Below are 27428 nucleotides of genomic sequence, written 5' to 3'. Positions count from 1 at the left end.
TATTATTTATTCTCTTAATTACTATTCTGTTATTAATCAAGCGCCTTAAATTTTCAGAGCCGTCATGACATGAAGACTTTTTACTTTTCTAACAATAGTTCATTTACTTCCTTTTTTTCAACCTTTTTCGTAAATTTAAATAACAAAATTAAAAAATCTGAAATTAAACTTTATGGATTTTTCTTCTCATATTTACAAAACAATTATTAAAAACTTTTTGACCACTTTTGGGGCACTTTTTTGAGTCTACTACTTTTAAATAATAATTTATTTTAAAATTTAATTAAGGTTTTAATAATAATCTTCTTTATTACCATTTTTGTATTAAAAGAGTCAGAAGTTACTTAAATTTCTTTTTAATTAGTAATCGTTTTCTTGGTCAAAATTAAAATTTTCATAGAGGTATTTAAAAGTTTCCCTTTGGTTTCAAAATTCCATCTTTTTTCCAATTTTTAGCCTTTTTAGCGATTACTTTCTCGCCAAGGTACTTTAGTTTCGCTAATGAAGCAGAAATGACAAACCTATTCGTCACTACTGTAACGTTCTTCATTGCTTCTATTGTGTTCTAATGAAAGCGCTCGAAGATTTTAATTGCTTCTTGTGAGTTTTAATTAAGTCTTTTCGCTAAAGATTTACGTTTTAAATTCTTTGGATTATGTGCTATTTGTTTTGTACGAATTATGTTAATTTTATTAACAGTTAAATTTTGAGTTAAACTTTCTTTCCTATCGCTTCTTAATTTCAACTTACCACTTCCGGTCAGAATGTAGTTTTAGAATCACGTCTGAATGCTAATGAGGAAGAGCGGTATTTAACCGCGAAGTTCTACTGTCTTAGAGAGATACCAGATATCCTGGCTGCACGTGTCCGCCTTTTTAGGTTACTCTATCGTAAGTTATTACGCTCGGCCTTACTTTAGGCCCTTCATAGCTTCGTTGTCAATTAGCGTTAAGGGGCCAACTCTGTTAGAATTTTGATAGCTTCGGCTAGATCTCTTTAGTTAAGATTAGTCAAGTTTAATTCTTAGTTTCCTGGGTTGAAGCCCGAGTGTCGGATTTATTGTACAACTCCAAGACGGAGTTTTGTTAAACATTAGTTGGAATAATAAAGGGTTATTTCACCCTTCTCACTTGTTGTTTTCTACCTCACGAACTCAAGCGATTATTCGCTTACTAGTTCTTGATTCTTCACATCCACTGTAACTTATAGATGTACACAGTGGGGAATCCTACAGTTTAAACGTAAAATTTTTATTTGAATTTTTAACTGAAGTATTTTATTATTTCACTTACGTTTTCATTCTTTAACTAGAATTCTCTGAATTTAAGGTACAAGATTCTAATTAGAATTTACTTTGTTTTTTCCCTTGCTTTGGGGAGGGGAAAGAATTTTCAGGTGAACTATTATAATTAAAATATATTGAAATGGTTCAATGGCTAATTCTGGATACAGAAAAGCAAGGATTTTTGTCGAAGGGAGATTTCAATTGATTTCAGTGTTCCTCCTCCTGACGAAGGGGCATTGAAGTTGATTGAATCCTTCTATTATGTTCGTTTTTCTTTAATTTTTTTAATCGGAATATTGCTTGTTTGAAAAGTTTTGGTTTTTAACATTTTTAAATTCTTTATTGCATGTATAGGATTATTTGAAATTTAATAACTAAATTAAATTTCAATGTTTGGTCTTTGTGAAAAATTAGTTCTAAATTTCTTACTTTATGCTTTTAATGATAATTTTTCAGCAGCTTAATGCGCGAAAATACTAGGCATGTTTATATTTTGCTTTGATTTTTTTTTTTTTCGAAATTATATATCAATAATTACGCAACCGTTTTTAAACATTACAAATTATGTATATATAATTATAAAACAATTTTTAAAAAACAAAATATACCCAGCATCAGATAACCTTGCCTGTACTTGTTTACAAATTTTCGCATTTCGTGCGGTTCAGTCTAATTTTTTTTTTTTTAAAATTAATATCGTATTCAGATATCTACCAATGCGATTGTTTCACTGACGGTCCAACAGCAGTCAGTTGCACGTCAGCTATGTTTGTTAAAATGAAATGAACCGCGCAATTGCAGTATAGGAAATCTTCCCATTTGCCCTGCTCCCGAGAGGTAGGAAAGTTCTACCAAATTCTACCTCCAATTCGGAGAAGCAGTTAATGCTTTTTCGTCATGTGAATGGGACACCTTGGAAGAACCAGTTTTCGCTACCGGTCAAATCTGCTCCTTTGAACGGGGCTTTAGGCAGAAACAGGGATATGAAAGCACAAGGATTCTAACCTCCTTGTGAAAGCAGTTTGTTCAGGACCGGTTCAAATGCACATAGTCTTCCATCCCTTAACACAGGGTTTCTTAAACTTTTTCAGTCGCGACCTCTTTTTATAACTGAGATTTTTTCGCAACCCCCAGGACCCCATAAATATTGTGCAAATCCCACACACGCGTGAGTGAAACTGTCAATGTTTTTCACTTGTACTGTAATATACTATTGCAGTTTTAGGTCGTTAACTTTAATTTCTTATTTTAAAACATAGAACAATGTGAAAATTTTAAATAAGTAACATATGAAATGACAGCGTTACGTGCAAAGCAAGGAAAATGAACGTTTATATTATAAAAAGAATCCTTCGAAACGTTTTCGTTTTTTACTTTGTCTGTATTGTCTTATCTTCATCTATTTTCAGATACATTGTGTAAAAATATTTGGTAATTGTAAAATTAGGTAAAAGTATATTTTAGGGTATCCCTTGGCGAAACTTGGTGATTTTTGGCGGTACATGGATACTAAGTTTGTGCAATTCTTTGACTTGTTATTTTGGCCGCCGAAATAGCAAGTCAAAGAATTGCACAAACTCGGCATCCATGTACACATCGACCCATTTTCACTTAAAAAAAATCACCGAATTGCGCAAAAATGACATTGTGCACTCCCCTGACTTTATCCATGTACACATCGACTTATTTTCACTTAAAAAAAACATCAGAGAATTGCACAAACTATGCTTTACGCACTCCCTTCAGTTTGTCCATGTACACATCGATATATTTTCACTTAAAAAGTCAAAGGAGCACCCAATTCTACAGTAAAGGCAAACAAAAAATACATAATCTTAATAAACTACATTTTAAACCAAACAATAAAATAGCACAAAAAAGGAAAAACCTGTTATGTATTTCAGCATTGCACAAAGCAAATATCCCCTTACCTTATTTAGAAATTCGTTCATCTTCAGTCTGTGGCACACAAAATTCCTTAACAGCATCCAAAAACTTCCTAAAATTATCTGAACTACAATCCGTATATCGGCGTCGCCATAGAAATTCACAAAAATAAGAGTAAAAAATATACTACATAGTTTCGGACAATGGCTACTAAGTAAACCTTCATTTACACACCAGTCAATTAATGCACTTTTCCTTTTTCGTTCCAAATCGTACAGAAACTTCAGATTAATCCTACTACATTCAGCCATTGTACTGTCTAAACAATGAAACAAGCAATGTACTTCCTAAGCAACACACGCCACAAAAGCCCTTGCAAAACATCCCATTATTCAAAATTTCGCAGAATAATGCAAACGATTACATAGGTTACATTATTAGGATTTCCATAACATTCAACTCCTCAGGTTACTTACTATAAATGATACAACGAGTTGGCGATAAATGAAACAACTTCGCGATAATACAAAGGATACCTCAAAACAACTCTAACCTAAAATTATTATGATAAATTAAACAAATATCAAAACTGCTAAAATTTTGGCGACCCCCGCTCCAGGTCCCGAGACACCATTGGGGGTCACGCCCCACAGTTTAAGAAACCTTGCCTTAACCCATAAGCCACTGCGAACAATGATGTCACAAACGCGAATCGGATTGGAGGATTTCTAACGTTTGCTTAACCCTTTGTGGCACAGTGTGTGCGGTGTGGACACACTAAAAATTTCCTTCTGTACGCACAGAAAAATTGAATGAAAAAGGATTTATAGGTTACTCTGAACCTTCTTTATTTATAGTAGATGGCAGATATATTTTAGCCATGTTTAGTTTTTTAAGACCATCATTTTTCAGAGAAATCTTCCAGATTTTTTTTTAGGGTATAAAAGGAATTGTTTAAGAAATTTCTATGTCATTTTTTTGCCTGTATGCTAATCTCCTTATTCTATATTAGTTTTAAATTTTTACCTTGGAATCTTGCCTAAGACCAAACGGCGAACCCTAGGTGTGCCCAGAGCAGGCTCACCGATAATCTAGGACAACTGAGAGTCTGTATTCTTTGTTTCTCCGCATCTCATCGGCCAGTTCATCGACAACAATGTTCGTTTCAGCGCTCTTTTCGAAGCTCTATTCAACCGATGTGCCACTTTGGGCACACCCACAGAATTAAAACGATAAGTGCTATCTTCACAAAATTTTACTTGTGTACTCCTCTAGGCGTAATTAGACTGCCTACCTTTTTTTTTTTAAATCAAAACTCCGACTTTAAAAGATAGCGGGCCGGAAAGGGTTAAATCTTTTTTGGCATTGTTTACTATTGCTATAGAATGCCATCGGAATTTTACTCTTTAATTAATTAAAATACACCTAAATTAATTTTAAATGCAATTTATGTACAAGATCAAATGGTTAAAAGAAGAAAAGAAATCACGTATGCTGCAGAAAGGTTTTAAATAAAATGTTTTGTGGGTGCTAAAATTTCAAACTTTGCTTTTTGAAAAAAAAAGAAAAAAAAAAAAAAAAAAATGAATAAAACGACAAATTAATATTATTAATTATAAATGTTCAGTTATTGATTATAAATCTTTGAGAAAATCTATTATAATTAATTCATATATTAAAATTATTTTGAACATGTTTTACAAAGATTTTAAATAAAAGCTTGTAATTTATGTTTATATTAACCAATTGTATTGCACTAGGTTTTATTTTATATATATATGTGTGTGTGTATATTGAAATTCAGTAATAAAATTTATAAGAAATTTGAATGATTTTATGACCATTTAAACAGTTTATATTCTTTAATCTGCGTTTTCTTAGTTTGCATATTTATCGATAAATCCTTTTACTTAAAGTCCTAAAACTTATATAGATATTGACTAAATTATTTAATATGTTTACCGCTTATTTAAAATTATGTACTTTATAGAAACAAGAATTGGTTTTGAAAAATACTGAAAAGAAAAATTATTTGAAGCGAAAATGTGATTGAGATCATATTTGTTTCAAAGTTTTTACATAAAAATACAGTACACTCCCGATTATGCGCGGAATTGGGTGGCGCGGCCGCCGCGGATAACAAAAATCGCGGATAATCCGAAAAAAGCTAAAAACGGGTATAGCAAAAGAGAAAACAGTCATTCCAACTTTGAAAAATCGTTTTATGTACAATAAAACGTAAAATAAACAGCAGGAAATGTTTAACTAACGCTTAATATTTTAGTATATCACTCAAAACTAGCCTAAAATGCATTTTGTTAATGGAAACAGAAAAGTGCTTTGTACTTACGAGAGGCTTCAAGGATACACAGAAAAATTAAAACCTATGTATTGTTTTATTTATGTAATTTATTATGTAATTACAAAAGCATAACTGTAAAACTACACCTTTTACATTAGAAGAAATTAGTCATTTGCGTTTGCTTCTTGCTTTGGAAGCATTTTCTCTTGATCCAAGATTGCATTTTTCGTAGCATAAGTATCTCGGCCAACTCCGCGTCGTCTTGTTCTTCCAAATAGCTCAGCAATCCGTCGACTTGTTGCAAAGCCGCTTCGTGAGTCTTCCGCATCTGCACAGTGGACTCTTCTTCGCCTTCACTTCGCTCTCCTTCATTCTCGGTCTCTTCCCTTGCTTTCTTCACAATTTCGTCATCTGTCAAGCGTTCGAAGCCAGGTTCGTTGACGTTACACTCCAACCAATCGTTAACGTTTTCAGCATCGACGTTCTCACCACCCGGAACTGTTTTCACCATATCGGCAAAGAGTTGCCGTGGGCGTGTCTACATCTTCTTTATCTGTGAGGGTTGACGGTTTCACGGAGTCCCATGCAGATGCAATATCATAGATGCTGTCCATGATTGTGTAGTGTTTCCAAAAACTCTTTCAGATCATAACCTTCTTCAATTTTGGTCATTAGCAGGTTGGTTCGGTATGTTCTCTTCATTGTCGCAATGACTCCTTGGTCCATGGGTTGGATTAGCGCAGTAACGTTTGGGAAGAGAAACTTTGCAAAAATGTGTTCATCAGAAGACTTTAGCACGCTTGTTGCTGGGTGAAAAGGTGCGTTGTCGATCAGTAGTACAGCTTCTTCAGGCAGGTTTTTCGATTTAAGATGTTTACGCACTTTTTTCCGAACCACTTTCACTTTCAGATGCTAAAGTGCGAGTGGGAAGACATTTTCACAAAAGTCCCGATTCGTCGGCATTGTAAATTTGTTCAAAAGCTAGCTCTTCTTTCAAAACAAATTCTTCAAATTCATGGTGGAAATCGTCGGCTGCTTGTTGGTCACCACCAAGTTTCTCCCCATGAAATCCAGTTTCTCGAATTCCATGTCGCTGCTTAAAACGAGTCAACCAGCCAGAAGACGCATCAAAATTTCCTTTCAGGCCTAACAACTCAAAAAAGGTTTTTGCCTTCGCCGCAATGATAGGAACATTTACAGGAGTACCCTCTTTTCGAACTTGAGCTAACCACTCTGTCAATGCCGTGTCTAGCTCATCAAAGCCTTCATAGTTTTTCGCGTTTTCATTGCGAAAGCACTGTCCGACATTGATGCAAAGTTCACCACTTTGTTTTGCTTTAGAATGTCACGCACTGTTGTTTCCGCGATTCCGTAATCCAATTCCATCTGCTTGTAGCGCCGTTTGCAACTTTGAAAATTAATTCTAGTTTTTGCGCAATCGTCAACGCAACCTTTTTTCGTTTTCCTGAAATTTTAAATCGGTAACGAAAAACACAAAACCAAAAAGCACAAGCACTGAACACAATAAAAGATAAGAAATTAACTCCGACCTGTTCGCAAACACTATCAGGCTTAAACTAACAACCAAAGTGGACGTGTCAGTAAGATTAAGACGAGAGAGGGCGGTGGAGCGGGCACTGCAAGGGTAAGAAATCACTTACTCATCACAGGGGAAGGTTCCGATAAGGCCGCGGGGAAGGTTCCGTGAAAGCCTGGGATATTTTTGCCATAAATAAGCACGATGTTTAACAAATTTAACGTTTCGCTCAGTTTTGTGAACATTTTTATTTTATTTGCTTTACGCTTGTAAAAAAAAAGAAAAAAACTTTGTGCGGCAGGCGCGGATAATCCTCTCCGCGCATAATCGGGAGTCTACTGTATATAGTACTTTTCCGTTTCACAGGCGCAAATCTCGCCAAGCAGACTTTGTTCGCGACAGCATACAGTATACACATAAAAAATGTTAGTTCTAAGAATTTTTTATTTTCAAGGCATAAACATTTTAATATGGTTTAAAATTTTGTAAAAAGCCAATAAATAAAGACAATAAATTCGTTAAAAGACATTAATTTAAGAATTTACTATGCTTTCATGGTTCAGCATCCTGATTCGCCGGTTCGTATCACGTGACCCAAAGTGATCTTATCTCACGTAAACTACGCTACGAAAATCTAATTCTCTCAGTAATTATCTACATTAATTTCAAGTTAAATTTTTAATTAAATCTTATAGAATACAAGTTTAAACGCAAGAATTATTGCAATTAGTCGGACAGCTTACTCAGAAATTATATAAAACCGCAGTGCTTTACTTCACTAGTGCATTCTCATTAGATTTGATGAATTTAGCCCTTGATTTTGCCTTTTCTATATTTTCGCCTTGGAGTGAGTGGTGTGATTGAATCCTAATTAATTACCGCGAATGGTCTTTATTGTATGCCAGTATTGAAAGAAACAATCAATCTGATAAGAAATGGCTGCGACAATCTGATATGAATGGCGGTTGAAAATGAAGGGTAAAAGGTTACCAGCGAAGATATTCCGTTTGGCATCAGTTGTACCATTATTGGCGACTTTATCGTTTGCGCCGGCAAAACGGAAAAGTACCAAATATATTTTTAATTTTTCTCAGAAACTAATTCATGAATTGCAAAATCGATCCTTAAAATTACTAAGAACACCGTTATAAATACAATAAGAAAATCTGGGGGGAAACATTGATAATTGTAGGACAAGAAAAACATTTTAATTATTAAATAAAAAAAAATTACTGGCAAAAAAAATTTTCAGCTTAAAATTATTTTGTCTTACAAAACCATTTAATAATATTCATAAAAAGTAGATGAAAGTTCTTAAATAAAAAAATTCATTCAAAAGGTACCGAGTTCCCTGTTGGCATTGAAGCCGATAATCTCCTCTTTAGTTTTAATTTGAAGGGCATTTCTGAAATACCTAGCATCAGATAACCTTGTCTGTTACTTGTATACAAATTTCCGTATTTCATACGGTTTTTTCGATGGTATCGCATCCCTATATATCTATCAACGCGATTGTTTCGCTGACAGTTGAACATGAGCCATTTTGTTTGCTAAAATTAAGTGAACCGCGCAATGCAGTATGGGAAATCTCCCCCATTTGCTGTGCTACGGAAAGGTAGGAACATTCTACCAAGTTCTATCTCCAGTTTTGAGAGGCAGTTAATGCTTGTTCGCCGTGTGAATGGGACGCGTTATTCCCAATCACATTATGTTTCGGCTACGCGGGACTTGATGTCGAAAGGGACAATTCTCAGAACCTGCAAAATTCCAGGAAATCCAAGTAGCTAGGTTACCACTTTCACTTGTTAGAAAGACTTGAACGCCAAACACTAATCGGTTATCGCTCAGATTAGGATCACGTGAGGCTTCAGAAGCAGAACTTTCGTCTGATTGGCTGTCTCTACCCGGGACTGAGGTCCAGCGGAGACATTTTCGGTGAGGTTTGAAAAAATCCAGCATAGCCGCAACATTGTTTCCGTATTTAGGCGGGACTTCGCTTCAGGCGGGGCCCTTTTTTCTAGGAATCCTCCCGTTTAAACCAGTGCTACCAGAATCTCGTTTCTCAGAAAAGTCCCGTCTAGCAGTGACTGTAGCCATGTGTGATGACCTCTTTAGAAGAACCGGTTTTCGCTACCGGTCGAACCTGCTCTTGTGTTTTGGCAGAATACCAGCCAAGGCTGCGTTTGCGACGGTTCAACTATAGTTGAGGTTGGTTTAACCACGCCCGCTAATCCCATCTTCTAGATGAAATGCTGTTAAACACCTGGTTGCTTGGGCACCTTACCCAACCCGAAATGGGAAAAAAATTAGTTTCTAAATGATTTCAAAACATAAGGGAAATAGTAATTTGTTTTTAATACACATTAAGTAGAAATGATCGTCATAGTAAAAGAAATACGAAAGCTGCTGAGCTGGTGACTAACACACACAAGCAAGCGCAATTTCCATTAACCAGTAGTGTATAGTTAGCCAAACTTACATAAAATACATATAATAATAAAATTAACAAACGGATACGCACAAGAATACATTAGTTTTCCATGACAACAGCAGAAATGAAAAGGCCATAGGCCCTTTTTTTGTAATTCACATCACTACAGTCATAATTATAAATAATTTCTGAGTTCTTAATAGTTCTTATTTTTGCATGAAAGCTCCTCACCAATTTGATAAAAGAAAGTTCTGAGTTGAACAATTTTCAACTCTTCATGAATATTATTTCAGACGGATCATGGCCAGTAAATAACTTGCCGTTTGAAGCTAGATTGGAGTGCGTGCATGCAAATTAGAGTTGCATGAGTATGCCCTGACTGGACAGGCCTAACAAAATCTAGGTAATCCAAACTCAGACTCTTTTCTGTCTCACTTTGCCGCTGGCTTCTTGCGTTCTCCCCTTTCTCCTTCCCTGGTAAACAAGAGGAAGCTGATCATGAGCGTGAAGAGATTGTGAAAATCTCTCACTATCCTAACAATAGAAACTAAAGATAAAGTTGATTATTTAGATATGAATTAAAAAGGGGGTATCTTAAAGAGACATTAGTATTAGTGCCAAATATTGAAATCCATAATTACTGCATTTTCGAAACATTAATATCAAGAAGTATGAAACACATTTTCAAAAATGTCAAATCCACATTTAATTCTTTTTCACTTTCTAAAATTTTATGTTAATAATCGTGGTTTCCTTGTGGGAACAAAGCTTTTAGAATCTCCCAAATGTGATTTAATTTCGTCACGTGGTGGTGTATTGAGAATACGGCAAAGCACACTAGGCTATCTGCCTAAGGGGAGGGATGCCCTCGTGGAGGACTTTCTAAGGGAAACTGGCTCGTATACACGTTACACATGAGGAAAACCGCGAAAACGCCCATGCAGCCAGCCCGTTCGCGGGATTCGAACCTCGAACCGAACTACCAGTGTTCAGCGATTTTACTGCTCGGCCGCTGGTGGGCTAATATCGTCACGAAAATACTGAATACGTCTGCGATTATTTACTTAAACAATTGGACGAAAGATTTAAAGGGAACATCTTTTATTTGAAATAATCATGATACAAACTGCAGTCTTATTATTTTTCTTTTTGGATGTGTAATATCAAACACTACATAACTAATGCCTTTAAAAAGTTAATCATATACATATTTGTTAGGTCATTCTCTTGTTATAAACTTGAATGATTGAATTCAGGTTTTTATTCCATTCATGTATGTATTTATTTTTATAGCTTGATTATGTACATTTTCATACTAACAATAAAATTTCTCATAAATGAAAAAAGGATTTCCAACACATACTATCTCGCTTATATGAAATATATTTAATTACATTTGCTGACTAATTTGGGTAATCTTTCATTTGCACACACTGTCGCCATTAAAGGTGAAAGGGCTGAAGCAGTACTACACATTGATAGTTGAAAACTTAGTTGTTGATTCTTTTTCAGATTCCTCTGAATTACGCCATAAGATTTGTTGTAAATTTTTTCAGGTGTAATTAAATATTTATTGACACATTCGTTTAATATCAAAAGAAAATGCTATTCTATTCATCCTAAATTCGTACGAGAATGGAGAAAATATCCGGTTGTATTATTTCTAATGAAAAGTGATTACTCACTTAACTCTCAGTTTTTAATTATAATTAGCTTCTAAGAACAAACTGCAATGTTTTGGACGGCAAACATTTTCTTGACCTAACGCTATTGGTAGAAAAGGATTCTTTAAAGCTCAGCAAACTCCGAAAGAAAGATTGCCTTTGGTAACAAAAAACGTTATTTTTTGTTTCTTTACCTTCTGTTTCACCTACATGAGCTTAAAAGTTACTTTCAAACAAATACTTTCGTTTTGAGAGTGAAAAATCAACCGAATCCCGCGCCTCCCAAAAATCTGATGTGGACACATGACTTCTTGGTACGGCCTCTTAAATTATACATTTTTGGCTGCACTTCATTTAAACTTATTTCCTTGAATTATTCTAACTTCATTAAGGATTTCTCAAAGTAAGTTGAAAATGACATCAAAAATTGAAATTTAATATCCCCGTCAATTTTTGTCATCAAACTTTTTGTATTTTTATTTTTTCATAACGAGTATAAAGCTTTCCCAGATATAAACATAGGAAACGAGAGACTGCATTAACTTTGTTTTCGTTATTTGCCTTTTTTTTTTTTTTTTTTTTTAATTTGGCATTGCCGAAACATGAATATTTTCGTCATTTAAAACACTTCTATAGCTGGAAGTATAGGACTACGACCAGTGCTGACGAAAATAAAGGCTGTGTACGGACTGTTAAGCCAGGTAAGGTGTTTGTATGCAAAATTTCAACGTTTTACGGCTAATCATTTTCGAGTTATGCGAGATACATACTGTTACGAATTTTGTACATATGCTACGTGAAATTGTGGTATTTTTTGTATAATGTGACATGAAATGCTTGAAAAAAAAAAAAAAACAATGCTCTGCCGAAAAAATAAGAATTTAGGGGCAAGTCTATTAAACATTGAGCAAATCGTCTATCCCGCTAAATTCACACGATGATTTTGAAGACTAACTTTTGTCGCCAAATTTGACGACCATTTGCCAACATTTTGTTCCGGTCTTTACATAACTGTAACTGGAATTGTGGTTGAATAAATGTAATTTATCCCTATATGTAACTGTAGCCGTATCTGGCCAACATATACCTTCCAGTAATTTCCAGAAGTGGAAGGTACAAAAGATTTCTTGGCCGCCTGGGTAAAACTAAAGACTGGAGAGAGCATTAGTTTCTTAGCTGTTCAGTTCAGCACGAGTTCGCAGCATTAAGATATCTTCGTGTGAGCTTCGCTGTTGAGATGCACTTTGCATTGCGCAGTAATTTAACGTTTTTAGTAGTTTGAAGTGTAACTGTTGATTGTACTCTGTGATACTATGAAGATCTGTATAAATATCTTTGTGGAAAGTTCCAGAATTGTGAATTTTTTGTGAACTATATAATGTTAACTACTAAAGCAATAATTGCGGGAAATTGAAAATATGCAGATCTAACTATAATTTGGTGGATGCATCGCTATTTTCGAGGTTTGACGAAATTTTAAAATTTTGTCAGTTCGCCATTGGCAATCTGTTTAGTTTTTTTTTGGGGGGGGGGTTATGTACAGAAAATTAGACGTTAATACTTTTACTATAATATATACTTTTAAATGAGTATCCATTTACGAGTTCAAGGTTCTAACACCTTCCTTGTCAGTTGTACATAAGGTTTAGAAAACAAATTTAGAACAGGTTTAAAAACATTCACATTACTCACTTTCTCTCTTTACCGAAGGTGTCAATTAACGCGGAAATTTACTTGTATATAATGCAGAATTTTGCTGTTCACAATACGAATATCTTTGGCACGGTGCTCTACTGCATCCTGATAACGTTTGACAATAACAATTCAACAGTTACAGAAAATATAAATATTCATTTTATTATGATTCGGTAATTTAAGTCTCGCAAGCTCACGACTTCGTAATAAATATAAAAAAAACCAAGATTCATAAAGCAGATTCCTGTTTAAATCATTGAAAACAAAAACACTGCGAACAAAAGGGAAGGAACAAGAATCGTCTCGATGTTAAATTACTGTAAAAAATATCGTAGTACGGCAATGACACTTCAGAGCTTTAAATCATCGTCATAAAACCATTACATTAAAATAAATGGCTATAAATCATGGCAAAACTTTGCATTTTACACACGCTCAAAGAAATACACTACTGGGCATCCAAACTGCAGTACGTAGGACAAAAGCTAGCAAAGCCAAATTTATTTCAGAGATTACACATAGTATCAATGTTAATTGATTTGAAATAAGCCTTCTTTGAGGTGAGAAAGACGCAAAAACCAATTATGAGTGTTGCCTCCACGTCTATCAATAACCGCTATTACACGAGGTGGCAGTGGTGTGAAAGAGGCTTTGGATGAATTGTTGATGAATGGCAGCCCATGCTGCTTCAACACGTTGTCAAACTTCTTCTGGTGCACGCCCGGGTTCGACACGTCAGATTAGGCATTCGCCAATCAATGGCCAGACATCTTCGACCTAGGAGAACGGACAGGCCAAGGTAATAATGCAAGATGGTGGGCTAAGAAGAAAGCTTGAACTTTGCGTGTAATTTATAGTCGTGCAAGTCCTATCCAAATGTTGCCATAGGCTAGCCCTGAGGTAAGGAAAATGAACAGGCTATAAAACTTCACAGATAACAGCATTGGTATACAGATAATGTGTACATCATGGTATCGGATACCAAGTATACCGATAATGCATACTACGGGTTGTGGAAGTGGAATCCAATACCACTCCACATGTTTGTTTATGTGATTACGGCAAAGTCTCGAGGACTGTCTGCCTAAGGGGAAGGAAGCCTTTCTAAGGGAAACTGGCTCGTATGCACATTACACATGGGGCAAACCACGAAAACGGCAATACAACCAATCCGTTCACAGGATTTGAACTTTGGACCGAACTACTAGTGTTCAGCGATTTTACTGTTCGGCCACTGGTAGGCCCCTTCCCACACCATAAGAGAGCGCAGGACCAGTATGATGATGTATAACACAACAGTTGACCAGCCTCTCTCTACGGTGTCTCCAAACTTTAATATGGCCATCTTGGTACTTGCAAGCATGAGCATGATTAGTCCGAGAACGCAATGACATGTCATTCGAATGCCCATTTCTGCTATCCAGTGCACCATTGCAAACGCCTGTGCTTTAAAGATAAGCAAAGCAAAGGTGGTCTAATGGGGAGTCCATTATACTGTAAATAACGTCAAACTGTTTGTGCAGACAGATTGTTGTGTCGCATACTGCATTCGTTATGATACGGTTGCGGATGTGGCAGTGCCCTCCATCATGCCATGCATCTATCTTTCCGTAGAATGGTGCAACAAGGCGGTTGCAGTTGCTCCCTCTCCTGCATCCACTGATTCCGTATTCGCATGACTTTTGCTTGGCTACGTCCGACACGATGATGAATTTACCGGAAGAATAATCCGCAATCTCTACATGCAACCATTCTGTCTCATTCGAACTCAGAAATGTGCTCGTGTTTTTTTGCAAAGCATACAAGCCACATAAACTCGTGAGAGAACAATTCACGTTATTCAAAACAGCAGTCTTTCCTTTCTTTATATACGAATTGTAAAGAGCGCTGCAGTCGACCATGATGTGCACGTGCACTGAAATCTTAATCATTTGCATACTCCATCACGGTATACGTATGATGCAAGTTCCATACTGTTTGGATGCTTCCTTCATGGTCTTGCACCCTAGATGACCAGCAGTTTATAAAAATAAGATTTGGCATTTATTTTGTTTGACTATACCTGGAAATCACAAAGTTTAACTGTGCTATTTTTTAAGTTTCCTCTCCTTTATATGGCGAAGTTTATGCACTTGCAATTTTTCTCTTCAATGAGGTTCCTCTGCGATATTTTCGGTGGGTGCCTTAGCAAATGCATACTATTTGTAAAGTATTATTAATGAGATTCTACACATAAAAATAGATTCCACTGTTGAACAACAATCACTCCCACAAATTTATAGCAGGTGCACATAATCCATTATGTATACTGATTGATAGGTTGTGAATATTCACTGGTATTAACAATAATAACATTCATTAAAATGACTGCATATTCTTTGTTAAAATTATGAGTCTAAGAAAATGAATTACTGCTTAACTGTAAAGCTTCAATCACTTTGTTTCGGCTACGCGGAACTTGACGTCGAAAGGGACAATTCTCAGAAACTGCACAATTCCAAGAAATCCATGTAGCGAGGTTATCATTTTCACTTATTACAAAGACTTACACATAACATTAGATCACTTATTACAAAGATTAAGCCAAACAGTAATCGATTATCACTCAGACGGAGATGATGTAATGCTTCAGAAGCAGAACTTTTCATCTGATGGGTTGTCTCTACAAGGGACAGAGAGCCAGCCGAGACATTTTCGGTAAGGCTTGAAAAAAAATTCCGCATAGCCGCAATATCATTTCCATAGCTAGGTGGGGCTCTTTTTTTCTAGAAATTTGCTTGCTTAAATCAGTGCTACCAGAATCTCGTTTCTTAAAAAAGTCCCGTCTAGCAGGAACTATTATAGCCATATGTGATAACCTCTTAAACCTCAGAAGCTACCTAAAACACAGAATTTTTCTTCATGGCAATACTTCTTAAAGAAGTTAGTTAACAAAAGCTAAGCATTTAATTTCTCACTTCAAATGTAGTCAAAAGCATATTTTTATATACTAGTATATGCACTTCTATAATAAAATACATGCATGTACATATATTACGCATTATTATTATTTTATATATTTCTAGCAATTTCCTTTCCTGGCCTTTACCAACTAAATCTCTGAAATCAGAAAGGGCATGAGTCACTGAAATTGTGCAAAAGATGAAAAAAGCTTCCACATTCAATAGCTACTAAAGGCTAATCACTATACTTTGTCATTTGAATAACAGCATACCCAATAAAATACTGACTAAAGATACAACAGGATTTGCTCATTTAAGTCGTCAAAATCTGAGCTTCAGGCAGCCAACAAGAAAGTGCTTCTGAATATACAGTCAAATACCGAAAACCCGCCAAGCTGAAATCCGCGAACTCCTGAAATCCACGTTGCCTGTCAAAATATAAACATTCAGTTTATGTGTTCCGGAAACCAAAACATTGAGTACAAAATATCGAAGAAAAAATACAAAATACTTACCGAATAATAACGAGTCATAACGGAAATACCAAATTATTGACATCATGATAAAAGTTCCCCCCCTTTTACTCTGCATCGAGATTAAAAAGCAGACGATTCACTCAACTCTTCCTTCAAGTTCACAATTCACGTTGTTGTATTTTCTGAGCTTTACTTCATGAGATTATTTGGTGCTGCCTTCTTTTTTTTATCCGGATACTTTGTGGATAAATTAAGAATATTTTATTTTAAATTTCAGGCCTTTTTAATACAATTACAGATAAGAAACGCACTCATGATTTTACTTCTTGCAACGTTGAAAAACGTAAACACATTGCACTGAAGGTAATGCAAAAAGTGTAAATTCTGCAAAAGATGGAAGCAGGTGATACTCCTCGGTTTATAGCAGAATCGTACAGAATTGCGACACGATTGTGTATGATAAACAAAAAAATAAAGAAAAGCTGTTGAAATTTTACAGCAACAGTGATTCTAACACCAGAATCCGAAACCGGAAATCTTTGCATGAGGCGAAATCAGCAAACCTCGATGCTGTATACATATAATAATAATTTAATGCATATAATAAGTTATTGCAATAATGTATATAATTTAATTAAATGTATCTAATACACCTTATTTATTCTGCACTTTTAGTCTGAATATTATGATTTATCTTTTCTGCCCTGAAATCCGCAAAATCTCTGCAGATTTCTGGACTTCTACTGTAATACAAAATAAAGAGATTTACAGAGCACAGGTGGCAGAAAATATTTTGTTTAAAAAAAATTAATCATATAGCACAAAGACAGTGCTGTGAAAATAAAAGAGGCTTGAAATTTTTTTGTTTCTCTGACAGCTTCCACATAACCTATAGCAGTGAGCCACTTTACAAAATCATGGTAGTAATAAATTGATTTACCTGGTGTTTCAAAATTTTTGCAACTTAACTTCTTTTTCTTTTGAGGAGGTACTGTTCTGGGCAGTGTATTGGGAAACAAAGACATGAAATATTGATTTTTGACATGAAATACTGACTTTTGAAGCTATTCATCAAAAAACACGCAGTTCCTCTACATTACTAGCAACATGCTGATTAATAAACTTGAATACCATGAAGTATATCTCCATTTGTCCCTTTCAAAACCTTCCTCCTGATAAACACAAATAAACAGAACATCCAGTTTTTTACAGATACACTGCAGTTTTAACTGAAAGGTAAACAAGCTGGAGGTTCTGCAGTAAAGCATAGTGCCGAAAATCCGTTATGCACAGTTTTGTTTTGTTACTTCCTATGCATTAGAAGAATGAAAATCCTCATTGCTTCTCAGATATAAACAGTGAAATTCACAGTAGCAAGACTGCAACTTTTGAATTAAAAACTTTCATTTTCAAGTTCACCTTGATAAATGGGTGGCATAACTTATGATCATATTAATCTTTTTTAGAAACCAATTATGACAGTGGTGAATTTTCAAATTTAAACCTAATAAATTGCTTTTCTATGCAAAAGAAATAATGAAAATGAACAAGTATTTCATGAAGGTTATATTGTAGAAAAGATGACAAATTTGAACAATCTTCAGGACCATAAAATATTTACCACTTGTCCCTTACTTTACTACTTCCTTCTGATAAATGTAAAAAATATAACATCCAGTTTCTAACTATTAAATTGCAACTTAAAAATGTGCTAAAGTGTAAACAAACATAAAGCAATACAATTAAGTGAACGATATTACTAAGTGAAGTTATTTGTGCTTTCTTCAGCTGTTCCTTGCTGACTGCCTTTATCTACTCATGAAACTTTTTGACATTTAGTACACATTAATATATAAATGTAAATATTTTGCTTTCTTATTTTCTTCAATGATGTAAATATCATCTTAATGAATGGAACTCCACCAAAACAGGGACTAAAATAAGTCATTATACAAATTTATATAAGAAATACTGTTTAAATAGTTTTTCATGAGCAGGTCGAAAGAAACTGAGCCATTCAGAGGGTTAATACGTTAGAGATTTTAAAGCAATTTTGAACCAGAGATTCATGCCATTTCTTTGTATAATGAATAGGCTAATCTTCCATAAGCGGGGTAAGTTCATTTGTGATGTCAATCTTCACATCGCCGTTTCATTTCGCAATTGCCAACTGCAAAATGAAACAGCGATATAAAATCTAAGATCACCAAATGAAAATGATGCTAAATACAACACAAACATAAATTTAAAATAAATTACAAAAACTCAAGTCACAAATATGAAAATAAAAATTACAAAAATACAAAAAATAATGCACACCAAATGTCTCTTCACTCGAATAAAAAATTGTCAACCTAGTAAATATATTCAACTTCACTAACAATGGATGCATCGTAAACTCGCTAAAATACATAAGTTACTATCGTCATGGAATTCAACACACTGAACCACTTTCCCTGAACACTTTAAACATCTACATGTCTCGGCTGCCACATGCAAGAAAAAAAAAAAAAAAAAAAAAAGACTTAAAAAAATATCAACTGACCTGAAAAACATTAAAAATTAAAACATTCATAAATTATAAACTGCACGTCATCTGAAATCCAACATTTCTCCTACCAAAGCAGCTTAACCTCCTGCAAATATTAAACAGTAAACCTTTTAAAAATTAACAAATTTCAAAATTAAATTAAAAAAAAGTCCTTCTGGTTACACTAAAATCACACTCATTACAATCACTGAAATGAAGCTCTATGTTTACCACAAGAAAACATACAGCCGGAAACCACAACCAAATCGAAATCATGCCAAATAAAAACTCTCGCCAAGTTTAGTGCTCACCCGGCTTATGGAAGATTAACCAATGAACGTCTATTTTATAAATTTATGTTAAAGAAAAACAATTCAAATATACAAATAAAAGACAACTTGTGCCTTTCCTGATTGCATCTCTTCTGCTGGTTAAGCAATGTCAGGCTTGAAATTTCAAATTCTTTATCTAAATTTACTGAATGTAAATAACAAAATGCTTCAAAACCTAAAGCAGATTTTTGACAGAAATACAAAACTTGAACTTCTGAATAGGTCAATTAATACAGTAAATTGTATTTACAAGTGTCAAAGTTGAGGAGGAAAAATTTTAAAAGGGAAAGAGAAATTCACAAAACATCTATCATTGAGGAATTTTTTATGCCTAACTAAACATTTTTAGGAATTTAAAATCAGATGGTTTTTAAATTCTGAATTAGAAGAATGAAATCTCACCAGTGCCAGAAATCAATGCAACCTCTCAGACAGAATAAACAGCAGTGAAACTCGCAGAAAACATTGCAAAACCCAAACCTATCGTGTTAAATAGCTGGCACAACTTATGATCATATTGACTTTTTTAACTGTATAATGGTAGTAAATATATATATAAAAAAAGGAAAACTGAACAAAAGTTTTAAGAATATTGTGGACTGGATGACAAAATGAACTTGAGATTCTTGAATGAATGACATGAAATAAATGACAATGTCAATTATTTCATGTCACTAGTGAATGAGCAATATGAAATAAGTTACAGCAATTTTAATTCAGAGCAAGAAGATTCTGATCATGATAATGCACAGATTACTAAGTACCAATTGATAAAGATTTGGATTTAGGAGAAAAAGTTTTGATAAAAAAAAGTGTGTAAATAACAGCTTAATTATGTCTGTGTAATTTAGAAAAGAAAATGCAATCTGAAAAGCTTAGATTATAGCTCAAGACCTCAAACCGTAGCTTGCAAATAAATACTTTTATATGTTAGAAAATGTAAAACATAAAATTTTAAATTTGCACTAGTTTGTTCCACCCATCATTAATATTTTTTATTAATTACAACAAAGCTGAAAATATTCATAAAATTATCAGGTAAATGTGTTATAAGTTAAATACAATTAAATCTTAAGTAATTACATACATTATTAAAAAGTAAAATAGACTGAAATTATTAAGAAGAGCACTTATCATTTTTAAATTGCTCAGATGGTTAATAACAAATCCATAGAAACAATTCAAACTAAAATATCCTACAGTTTTAAAAAAAGCCAAAAGTAGGATACTTGAAAGTATAAAAAATAATTTTTTATTCATCTCTAAATTTTTGTTGTTACTTTCTTTTTATGGTCTCTGCTCTGCTGCATGTAGAAAAGAAACCATTTTTACGTGCTTTTTGTTTTAAGTCTAAATTTATTTTTAAGACCTGAACTCCACAAAAATAAAAGCCACACAACCTACGATCTCAAGATGGATTACTATACTCTATTACAGATAAAACTCTCCTTAAAGATGATTGATTTCTTTATAGAAAGCATATTTAAGAGCAGTTTTCAAATGTCATTTTTTTAGGGGGGGGTCTTCTGAATTCTCCATTTAGACTACTATAATATTCCAAAATCTTACAGAAAAACAGAGCGTCGATTGCAAGGCTATTTTACTATGTGTTTTAAGCTTCAAAGTTATTTTAATAAAATAGTTTTCCTTTTATAAGAATCATATCTGTCATCTCTTTCTGTACAATTAAGAACTACATCCTAATGTTATATTATTTAAGATTAGGCAAATACACTTGTGATATTTTGAATATTTCTCGGAAATGTCACGGATTACACATAATCAATACAAATTTAATGCAATATACAAAAGAGGGCAATTAAAAACTGAAATACACACACACACAAAAAAAAAAAAGTAATTGTAATGTAACTTATCTAGCAAGAAAATACATGAATCCACATTAAGATTATGCTTCTTTCAATTAAATATACATTTCAAAACCATTCTTTGCACAATTTAAAATTAAGGCTATGTTTTTGATTTCATACAATATATGATTATTTTTCTTTATAGAAAACTGATTCATAATATTCCAAAAGTAAAAACTATAAACTGTTATTCTTTTAGGACTTTTACCACATGGATATTGAAGAATATGCAAGAGGAACAAAAAATGCGACAATTGCAACAAAGCTACGAAATCGTTCAAATGGCATGGGGAGAAATCAAATGTTATTTGATTTTGGAGTACATCCATCATTCTTTGACAATCCCAGAATGGTCCAGAAAGCAGTAGAAAATATAGAAAAAAATTTTGATTTCATGATGATCGCAGAGTATTTTGATGAATCGATTGTGCTTCTCAGACATATACTTTGTTGGGAGTTAGATGATGTCATTAGCCTTACAATAAATGCTCGCATGGATAATTACAGAAAAAATCTTTCCGAAGAAGCTACTAAAAACATCCTGGACTGGAATTGGGGAGATAAAATATTATACGATACATTTTTAAAAAAATTTCGAGAAACTGTAAAGGAATTTGGAGAAGACCGCATAAACTCTGAAGTGCAAGAACTTCGGAAAAAACGCCAAGACTGGTTTGACTACTGTGTACAAAAAGAAGTTGAGTCAAGGAATTTAACTTCATATAAAATCTGGAGCAATAAAGTAACTGCTTATTTGTTGAAACCAACTGTTCGCAACATAACTTGTGAAGACTTGGTGAAACCTGAGAAGTACTTTACATCAGAAATCAGGCAATACCAACTTATCAGAAGTTTAATAAAAGGTGCATCTGTAAAGAATTATGGTCCTATGTCATTAAGGCATTTAATAGATTTAAAAGTTTTAAAAGGTAAAGAGGAAGAGATTGCAAGAAATTTACTAATGAATCAGTATAAAAGCAGACGAAAATTCCACCATTTGCAGCATGGTTAAAAAATATGGTAAATTTTTTCCTAACAGTGTAAGAGGACAAAACTGTACTACTGTTTCATGTGATGAACAGTATTTTAGAAAATTATTTATATATTAAACAAGCAATTAAATTATTCATTACACATGGGAATTTAATCACACATTTGAAAAGTAAAAACTGTAAAAATCCAATATTTTAATAAAAACGTACAAAAATATATGCACAAATTTTACATAATTTTGTTAGATACATAACAAGTGCACTTGCATATATTTTTATTTACTACATACCTTCTTCCACACATTTTTATAATTTGATTAAACATTTTCGTAACATCTGTGTTGTTGGGAAATCCTTTAATGACCATGATAATCAGCTCAATAACTGAATTTTCGTATGGCACTTGCAAAGCAAATACTATCAATCATAAGCAAGTCAATTATAATTACAGATCATAAATAAGTATTTATTCTAAATCATGAAAAATTACAATGTATGATAATTTCTTTCAGTCCGAGCTTTATAGAATTTAAAACTGACATAAATAATGGCCAACAATCCTAGAGCAAGAACTATGCCCCCAATAAAACTAGGAGCATCAAAATGACGTCCGGAAGGAGCTACAGTTGTTTTGAATGGCGATGGCACAGAAGTGTAAGTTCCAGTAGTAGGACTATTAGTAGTTACAGGAATTTCTGTTGTTGGTTTAGGTGAGGTTGTTGGTTCAGGTGAGGTTGTTGTACCTGAAAAGTTTAACATATTAAAATAAAAAAAAATAAAAAAAAGAAATCTACAAGCATGCTTGAGATATCAAAGAATACAAAAAAGGAGAAAACAAGATTTCCAATACATTAGAGGAACAAAAGGTTTAAATGAAATAAAACATAACACATGAATTTTGTCACATATACTGCAAATTATATTAATCATCCACATAATCAGGATTATATAAAAAAAGCACATGGACCAACACAAGCCTCAATTTTCCAATGCCATATTAACAATCAAAGTTAAACATCTGTAGTTGTTAGTAACTATACAAGCACGTAAAGCTACCATAAACTTCAAATGGCAGTACTAAAGCATGCACAGTTAGGATTACTATGTCATTTTCATGATAATTTATGACCTGTCTTGCCTAAGCATTTGTACACAAAAAAATACATGAAATATATATAGTGCAACAAATGCTTCATTTCATCTGTTGCTTAGCATACTTTGGTATGTCAGAAGTGAAGTTACACACACAGAGAACTCTCCAATTTTTTTTGTTTAATCCTCTTGAGGTTAACGGTGAATTGATTCCAGACAAACAAACAAAAATTTGTAAACGACTTAATTACAAATCTTTTTGAAAAGTTAGGGAAATTAACCCTATGCAACCCAGCAGGCAATTAATTCATTATATTAATCTGAAAGTGCATGCCTTTTATTTTAAGAAAAAGCAAAATTTTCATATTTTCTTCTCTTTTTTCCTTCTTCAATAAATCATTTGACATTTCATACCATGTCATTTCAGCTCTCTAGTCTAATTTCACATATGGCTGTGATTAGACCTTTGACCTAAGCTCCTATAATTTAATATTTGTACTTTACCAAGATTTTGCTTTTATCACCGTCATGAGTGCTAAGATCTGCCAAAGTCCACTGAAGGCCAACTCTGAGATTTCATTTTTTGACAGAAACTGCAATTCTATCTGCAGCCCCAAATGAAAGAAGTTCCAGCACTTCCTCATCACAGAATTCTATTATTCATTTAGCAATCTTTAATACCGATATTCACACAAGGTACCTCAATATATGCCTTACTTTGCATAGGTAAAACAAATGCAAACAAGGAACATAACAAAAGTGAGAAGAAAATAAGATCTCTCCGTAAGTAGTGGAATATTTATGGGCTTGTTTCAGACACTGCTACTTTTTCTCTTCAGCCCAGAAATCTTTGAATGGATTAGAAGAAAATGAGAAAATTTTATCATACTTTGTATATATTTTTCATTAATTTACAGTATAGTCTCCTACAAACTCATCATAGTACAAGCTGACAGGATAGAGTGTTATTGAAAATGTTAAGTTTTATGGAAAAATAGATGGGTTATTCACAACTCATAATATTTCATCCAACACATGTCAATTCTATTAATTTACTTTTCCCTTTCCTCAGTCTCTTAAGGCAACATTCTATTGAAATATCACATTGTTTTCTATTCTTCTTGTTTGAAATTTCCACTTGCTCTGAAAACAAAATACACGTTAGGTTATTTGGATATGGCAAAACACTCGAGGACATCTGCCTATGGGATAGGATGCCTTTGTGGAGGACGTTTCAAGGGAAACTGGCTTGTACTCCCATTACAAACAGGGAAAACTATGAAATTCAACCATGCAGCTAGCACATTCTACCAGATTTTAACCCAGTATCTAGCTGTTTTAACCACTTAGCCACTGAATACTTGTACTAGATACAAACTGAGAAACTTTACCCAGAGTAAATTGGAAGTTTAGCTCACAATAGAAAAGTCTCACAAGTCTGCTAACTGCTAGTAACAAAAAGGACTGAGTCATAACCAACAGAAGCTACCTGATATCATTCCGCTACTTTGTAACTGAGATGAGGAATGGAATAAATTGGAATTTATATGAAAACAACAAAATCTGTCACCAAACTCATCATACAGGTTCCAAGAAATAGTGTCACAAAAGGAAAGAGACAAAAATGTAAAATTAGAATACAATAACAAATCTTTGACTAGAACAGGCAAATGTGGACATTCATAAGGCACAGTAATTACAAAAAAATATTTAAAACATACTCATATTACTTTCCATATTGTTTATGCCATATAGAAGATGTTAGAAATTATTACAATTTAGCTATTAATAACCCCCCTCCCCGTTATTTCAAAGATAATGCTCTGTTTTGCCAGCAGAAATCATTTAGCGATTTAAAAAAGTTATTGATGAGCAATGTGAAATGTCAAGTAATTGGAACTCTATTACTAATTTAATTTCAACTGGTCATCATTTACTATTTTTGTGCACTGACTGCTTTCACAGCACTCTGGTATTTAATCTTTACAAATTAAATCCTGGTCTTCCTGAATTATTTAAAGGCTAGCATTTTTTTATTTTTATTTGACTATGTCAATGAAGATTTATGTGTTTATGTTAATAAACATTAATTCATACTTTTCTTAAAACTTCAGATCACATAGTGTGATCAGACATTTTTACCCCAAAATGTTCATTCTCTAGAATGGCTTTATATACGAGGGCTATCCAGAAAGTAGATTACGTTTTGGAATAAAAAAATAAACAAAGTATAGGAAACAAATTTTATTATATACAGATGAAAGCCACACTCAAATACTACTTTTCTACATAGTCACCATACAAATTAAGGCATTTATCGTAGCGATGTACGAGCTTGGAAATTCCTTCGTCGAAAAATTCGGCCGCCTGCGCCTTCAACCACTTCGTTACCTCTTCTTGCAGCTGTGCGTCGTCATCAAAACGCTGCATAGCCAGCCACTTCTTCATTGCTGGGAATAGGTGGAAGTCGCTCGGTGCCAGGTCGGGACTGTACGGCGGATGAGGAAACAACTCCCACTTAAAAGATTCAAGAACTTTACGAGTGACATTTGCCGTGTGGGGCCGGGCGTTGTCGTGAATCAACAAGATCTTAGAGCTCAACATTCCTCTGCGCTTGTTTTGAATTGCTCTTCTGAGTTTTTGGAGAGTTTGGCAATACCTTTGAGAGTTTATTGTAGTGCCTCTTTCCAGGAAGTCCACCAAAATTACACCTTTTCTGTCCCAAAAAACAGTCGCCATCATCTTCCTTGCCGACATTGTTTGCATGCATTTCTTGGGTTTTTGGGGAGAACTTGTGTGCCCCCACTGCATTGATTGCAATTTCGTTTCACAGTTCACATGTTTCACCCATGTTTCGTCACCAGTAACGATGCGATCGAGTAAAGAGTCACCATCCTTATGGTAAGCGTCCAAAAAGTTCAACGCTGCAGCCATTCGCTGATTTTTGTGGTCCTCTGTCAAGATTTTTGGAATCCATCTTGCACAAAACTTGTGGTAACCAAGCTTTTCGCTGATGATTTCGTGCAACAAACTTCGCGAAATTTGTGGAAAACTCAAAGAAAGTTCCGTTATTGTGAAATTTCGATTTTCACGGACTTTAGCATCGACTTTTTCGAGAAGTTCGGCGGTCACTATGCTGGGTCTCCCACTTCGATCTTCGTCGTGAACATTGGTTCGGCCATTTTGAAACCTTATGACCCACTGACGCACTCCACCTTCAGTGATAATGTTGTCCCCATACACTTCATGAAGCTGCCGATAGATTTCTATCGGTTTACAGTTTTTTGCAGTCAGAAACCTTATTACTGAGCGCACCTCGCGGGATTTTCAATTAACGCAGACATTTCAAACCGTCACAGTATCTGAACGGAGCACAGCACGAACCTCTCACTAGCACGGCTAGATGCAGACTGAGCTGCGCAACGCTCTGACCCCAAGATGGCCGCGCTAGCCCCGCCCCTAGCGGACACAGACGGAAACGTAATCTACTTCCTGGATGGCCCTCGTATAATAAAACTTTGTGATTTCAGAATAGGTACACTGGAATCTAAATCTCTGTACGTATATTCAATACATTTTAATACTTGTTATTATAAAATTAGCAAAATAATAATTGTGTCGTTTGAGTTACACAAATGATTAATTTTTTTTTTTTTTAATTTATAAACAGTATTTATTTGAAGATTTACTTATGCAGTATTTTCATAACAGCAATTCAAGATAATGAAGATAAAAATGCAAACATTCTATACAAATGTTTTATTAAAAAATCCTTTTGATGGCATAAAATACACTAAATCACCTGTAAGTTTATTTATTAACATGCCAATATGCATGTATACTTGCACATTTATCAACAATGAGTTGTTAATAAATACATGAAGTACATGAATACTCAAAGTACTAATTTATATGGAAAATATTCCAACTATATTAAAAATATTCTCTTTGGGTATTAAAAGATTTTTATGAATTTTCCTTATGCAAATTAAGTTTTTACAGAAGTAATTATTTTTTTTTTCTACACATCAGGGCTGTATTATCAGTGCTCCAAAAATTCTAAGTTAACAATGATAGAAAATAAAAAAAGATTTCATTTTTTTTTAAACTTATGTCATGTATAACTATATAATTTTTTTACACACATCAGCATCACAAAAAATATAAGTTTAGGGAAAAAAAGCAAAAAACCTCTTCTACAATATTTATAATACCGGGTGGCCATAATTAAACTGACAGTGTTCTGTAGTGCGATCTATTTGCGAGAATGATGCCACATTTTGTAGGAAAATTAAACAAGACGGGGGGGGGGGGGGGGGACGAAGGATTCCGCGAAAAAACAAATTCGTTCCACCGCTAGGGGAATATTTGGTGCTGTGTAATAGAAAATAG

General features: G+C 34.0%; 2 protein-coding genes across 4 annotated transcripts in view; one reads left to right on the top strand and one right to left on the bottom strand.

The window, feature by feature from the left end:
* Positions 1–22171, top strand: part of LOC118182481 (galactose-3-O-sulfotransferase 2-like) — a 152152-nt gene extending 129981 nt beyond the window's left edge. For both annotated transcript variants that reach the window (XM_085807285.1, XM_085807286.1), the window contains one exon: positions 21152–22171. In XM_085807285.1, coding sequence (XP_085663411.1) covers positions 21152–21964 — 813 coding nt within the window. In that variant the 3' untranslated portion in view covers positions 21965–22171. The remainder of the gene's footprint in view (positions 1–21151) is intronic.
* Positions 22172–22389: 218 nt separating this feature from the next.
* Positions 22390–27428, bottom strand: part of LOC118182482 (sialomucin core protein 24-like) — a 50060-nt gene continuing 45021 nt past the window's right edge. For both annotated transcript variants that reach the window (XM_085807288.1, XM_085807287.1), the window contains one exon: positions 22390–22687. In XM_085807288.1, the coding sequence (XP_085663414.1) occupies positions 22431–22687 (257 nt within the window). In that variant the 3' untranslated portion in view covers positions 22390–22430. The remainder of the gene's footprint in view (positions 22688–27428) is intronic.

The sequence above is a fragment of the Stegodyphus dumicola genome, chromosome X1, assembly GCF_044657685.1.
Source record: "Stegodyphus dumicola isolate Sdum_Otavi_A_Nest chromosome X1, ASM4465768v1".
NCBI lineage: Eukaryota > Metazoa > Arthropoda > Arachnida > Araneae > Eresidae > Stegodyphus > Stegodyphus dumicola.
This window is presented reverse-complemented; position numbering and strand designations above follow the sequence as displayed.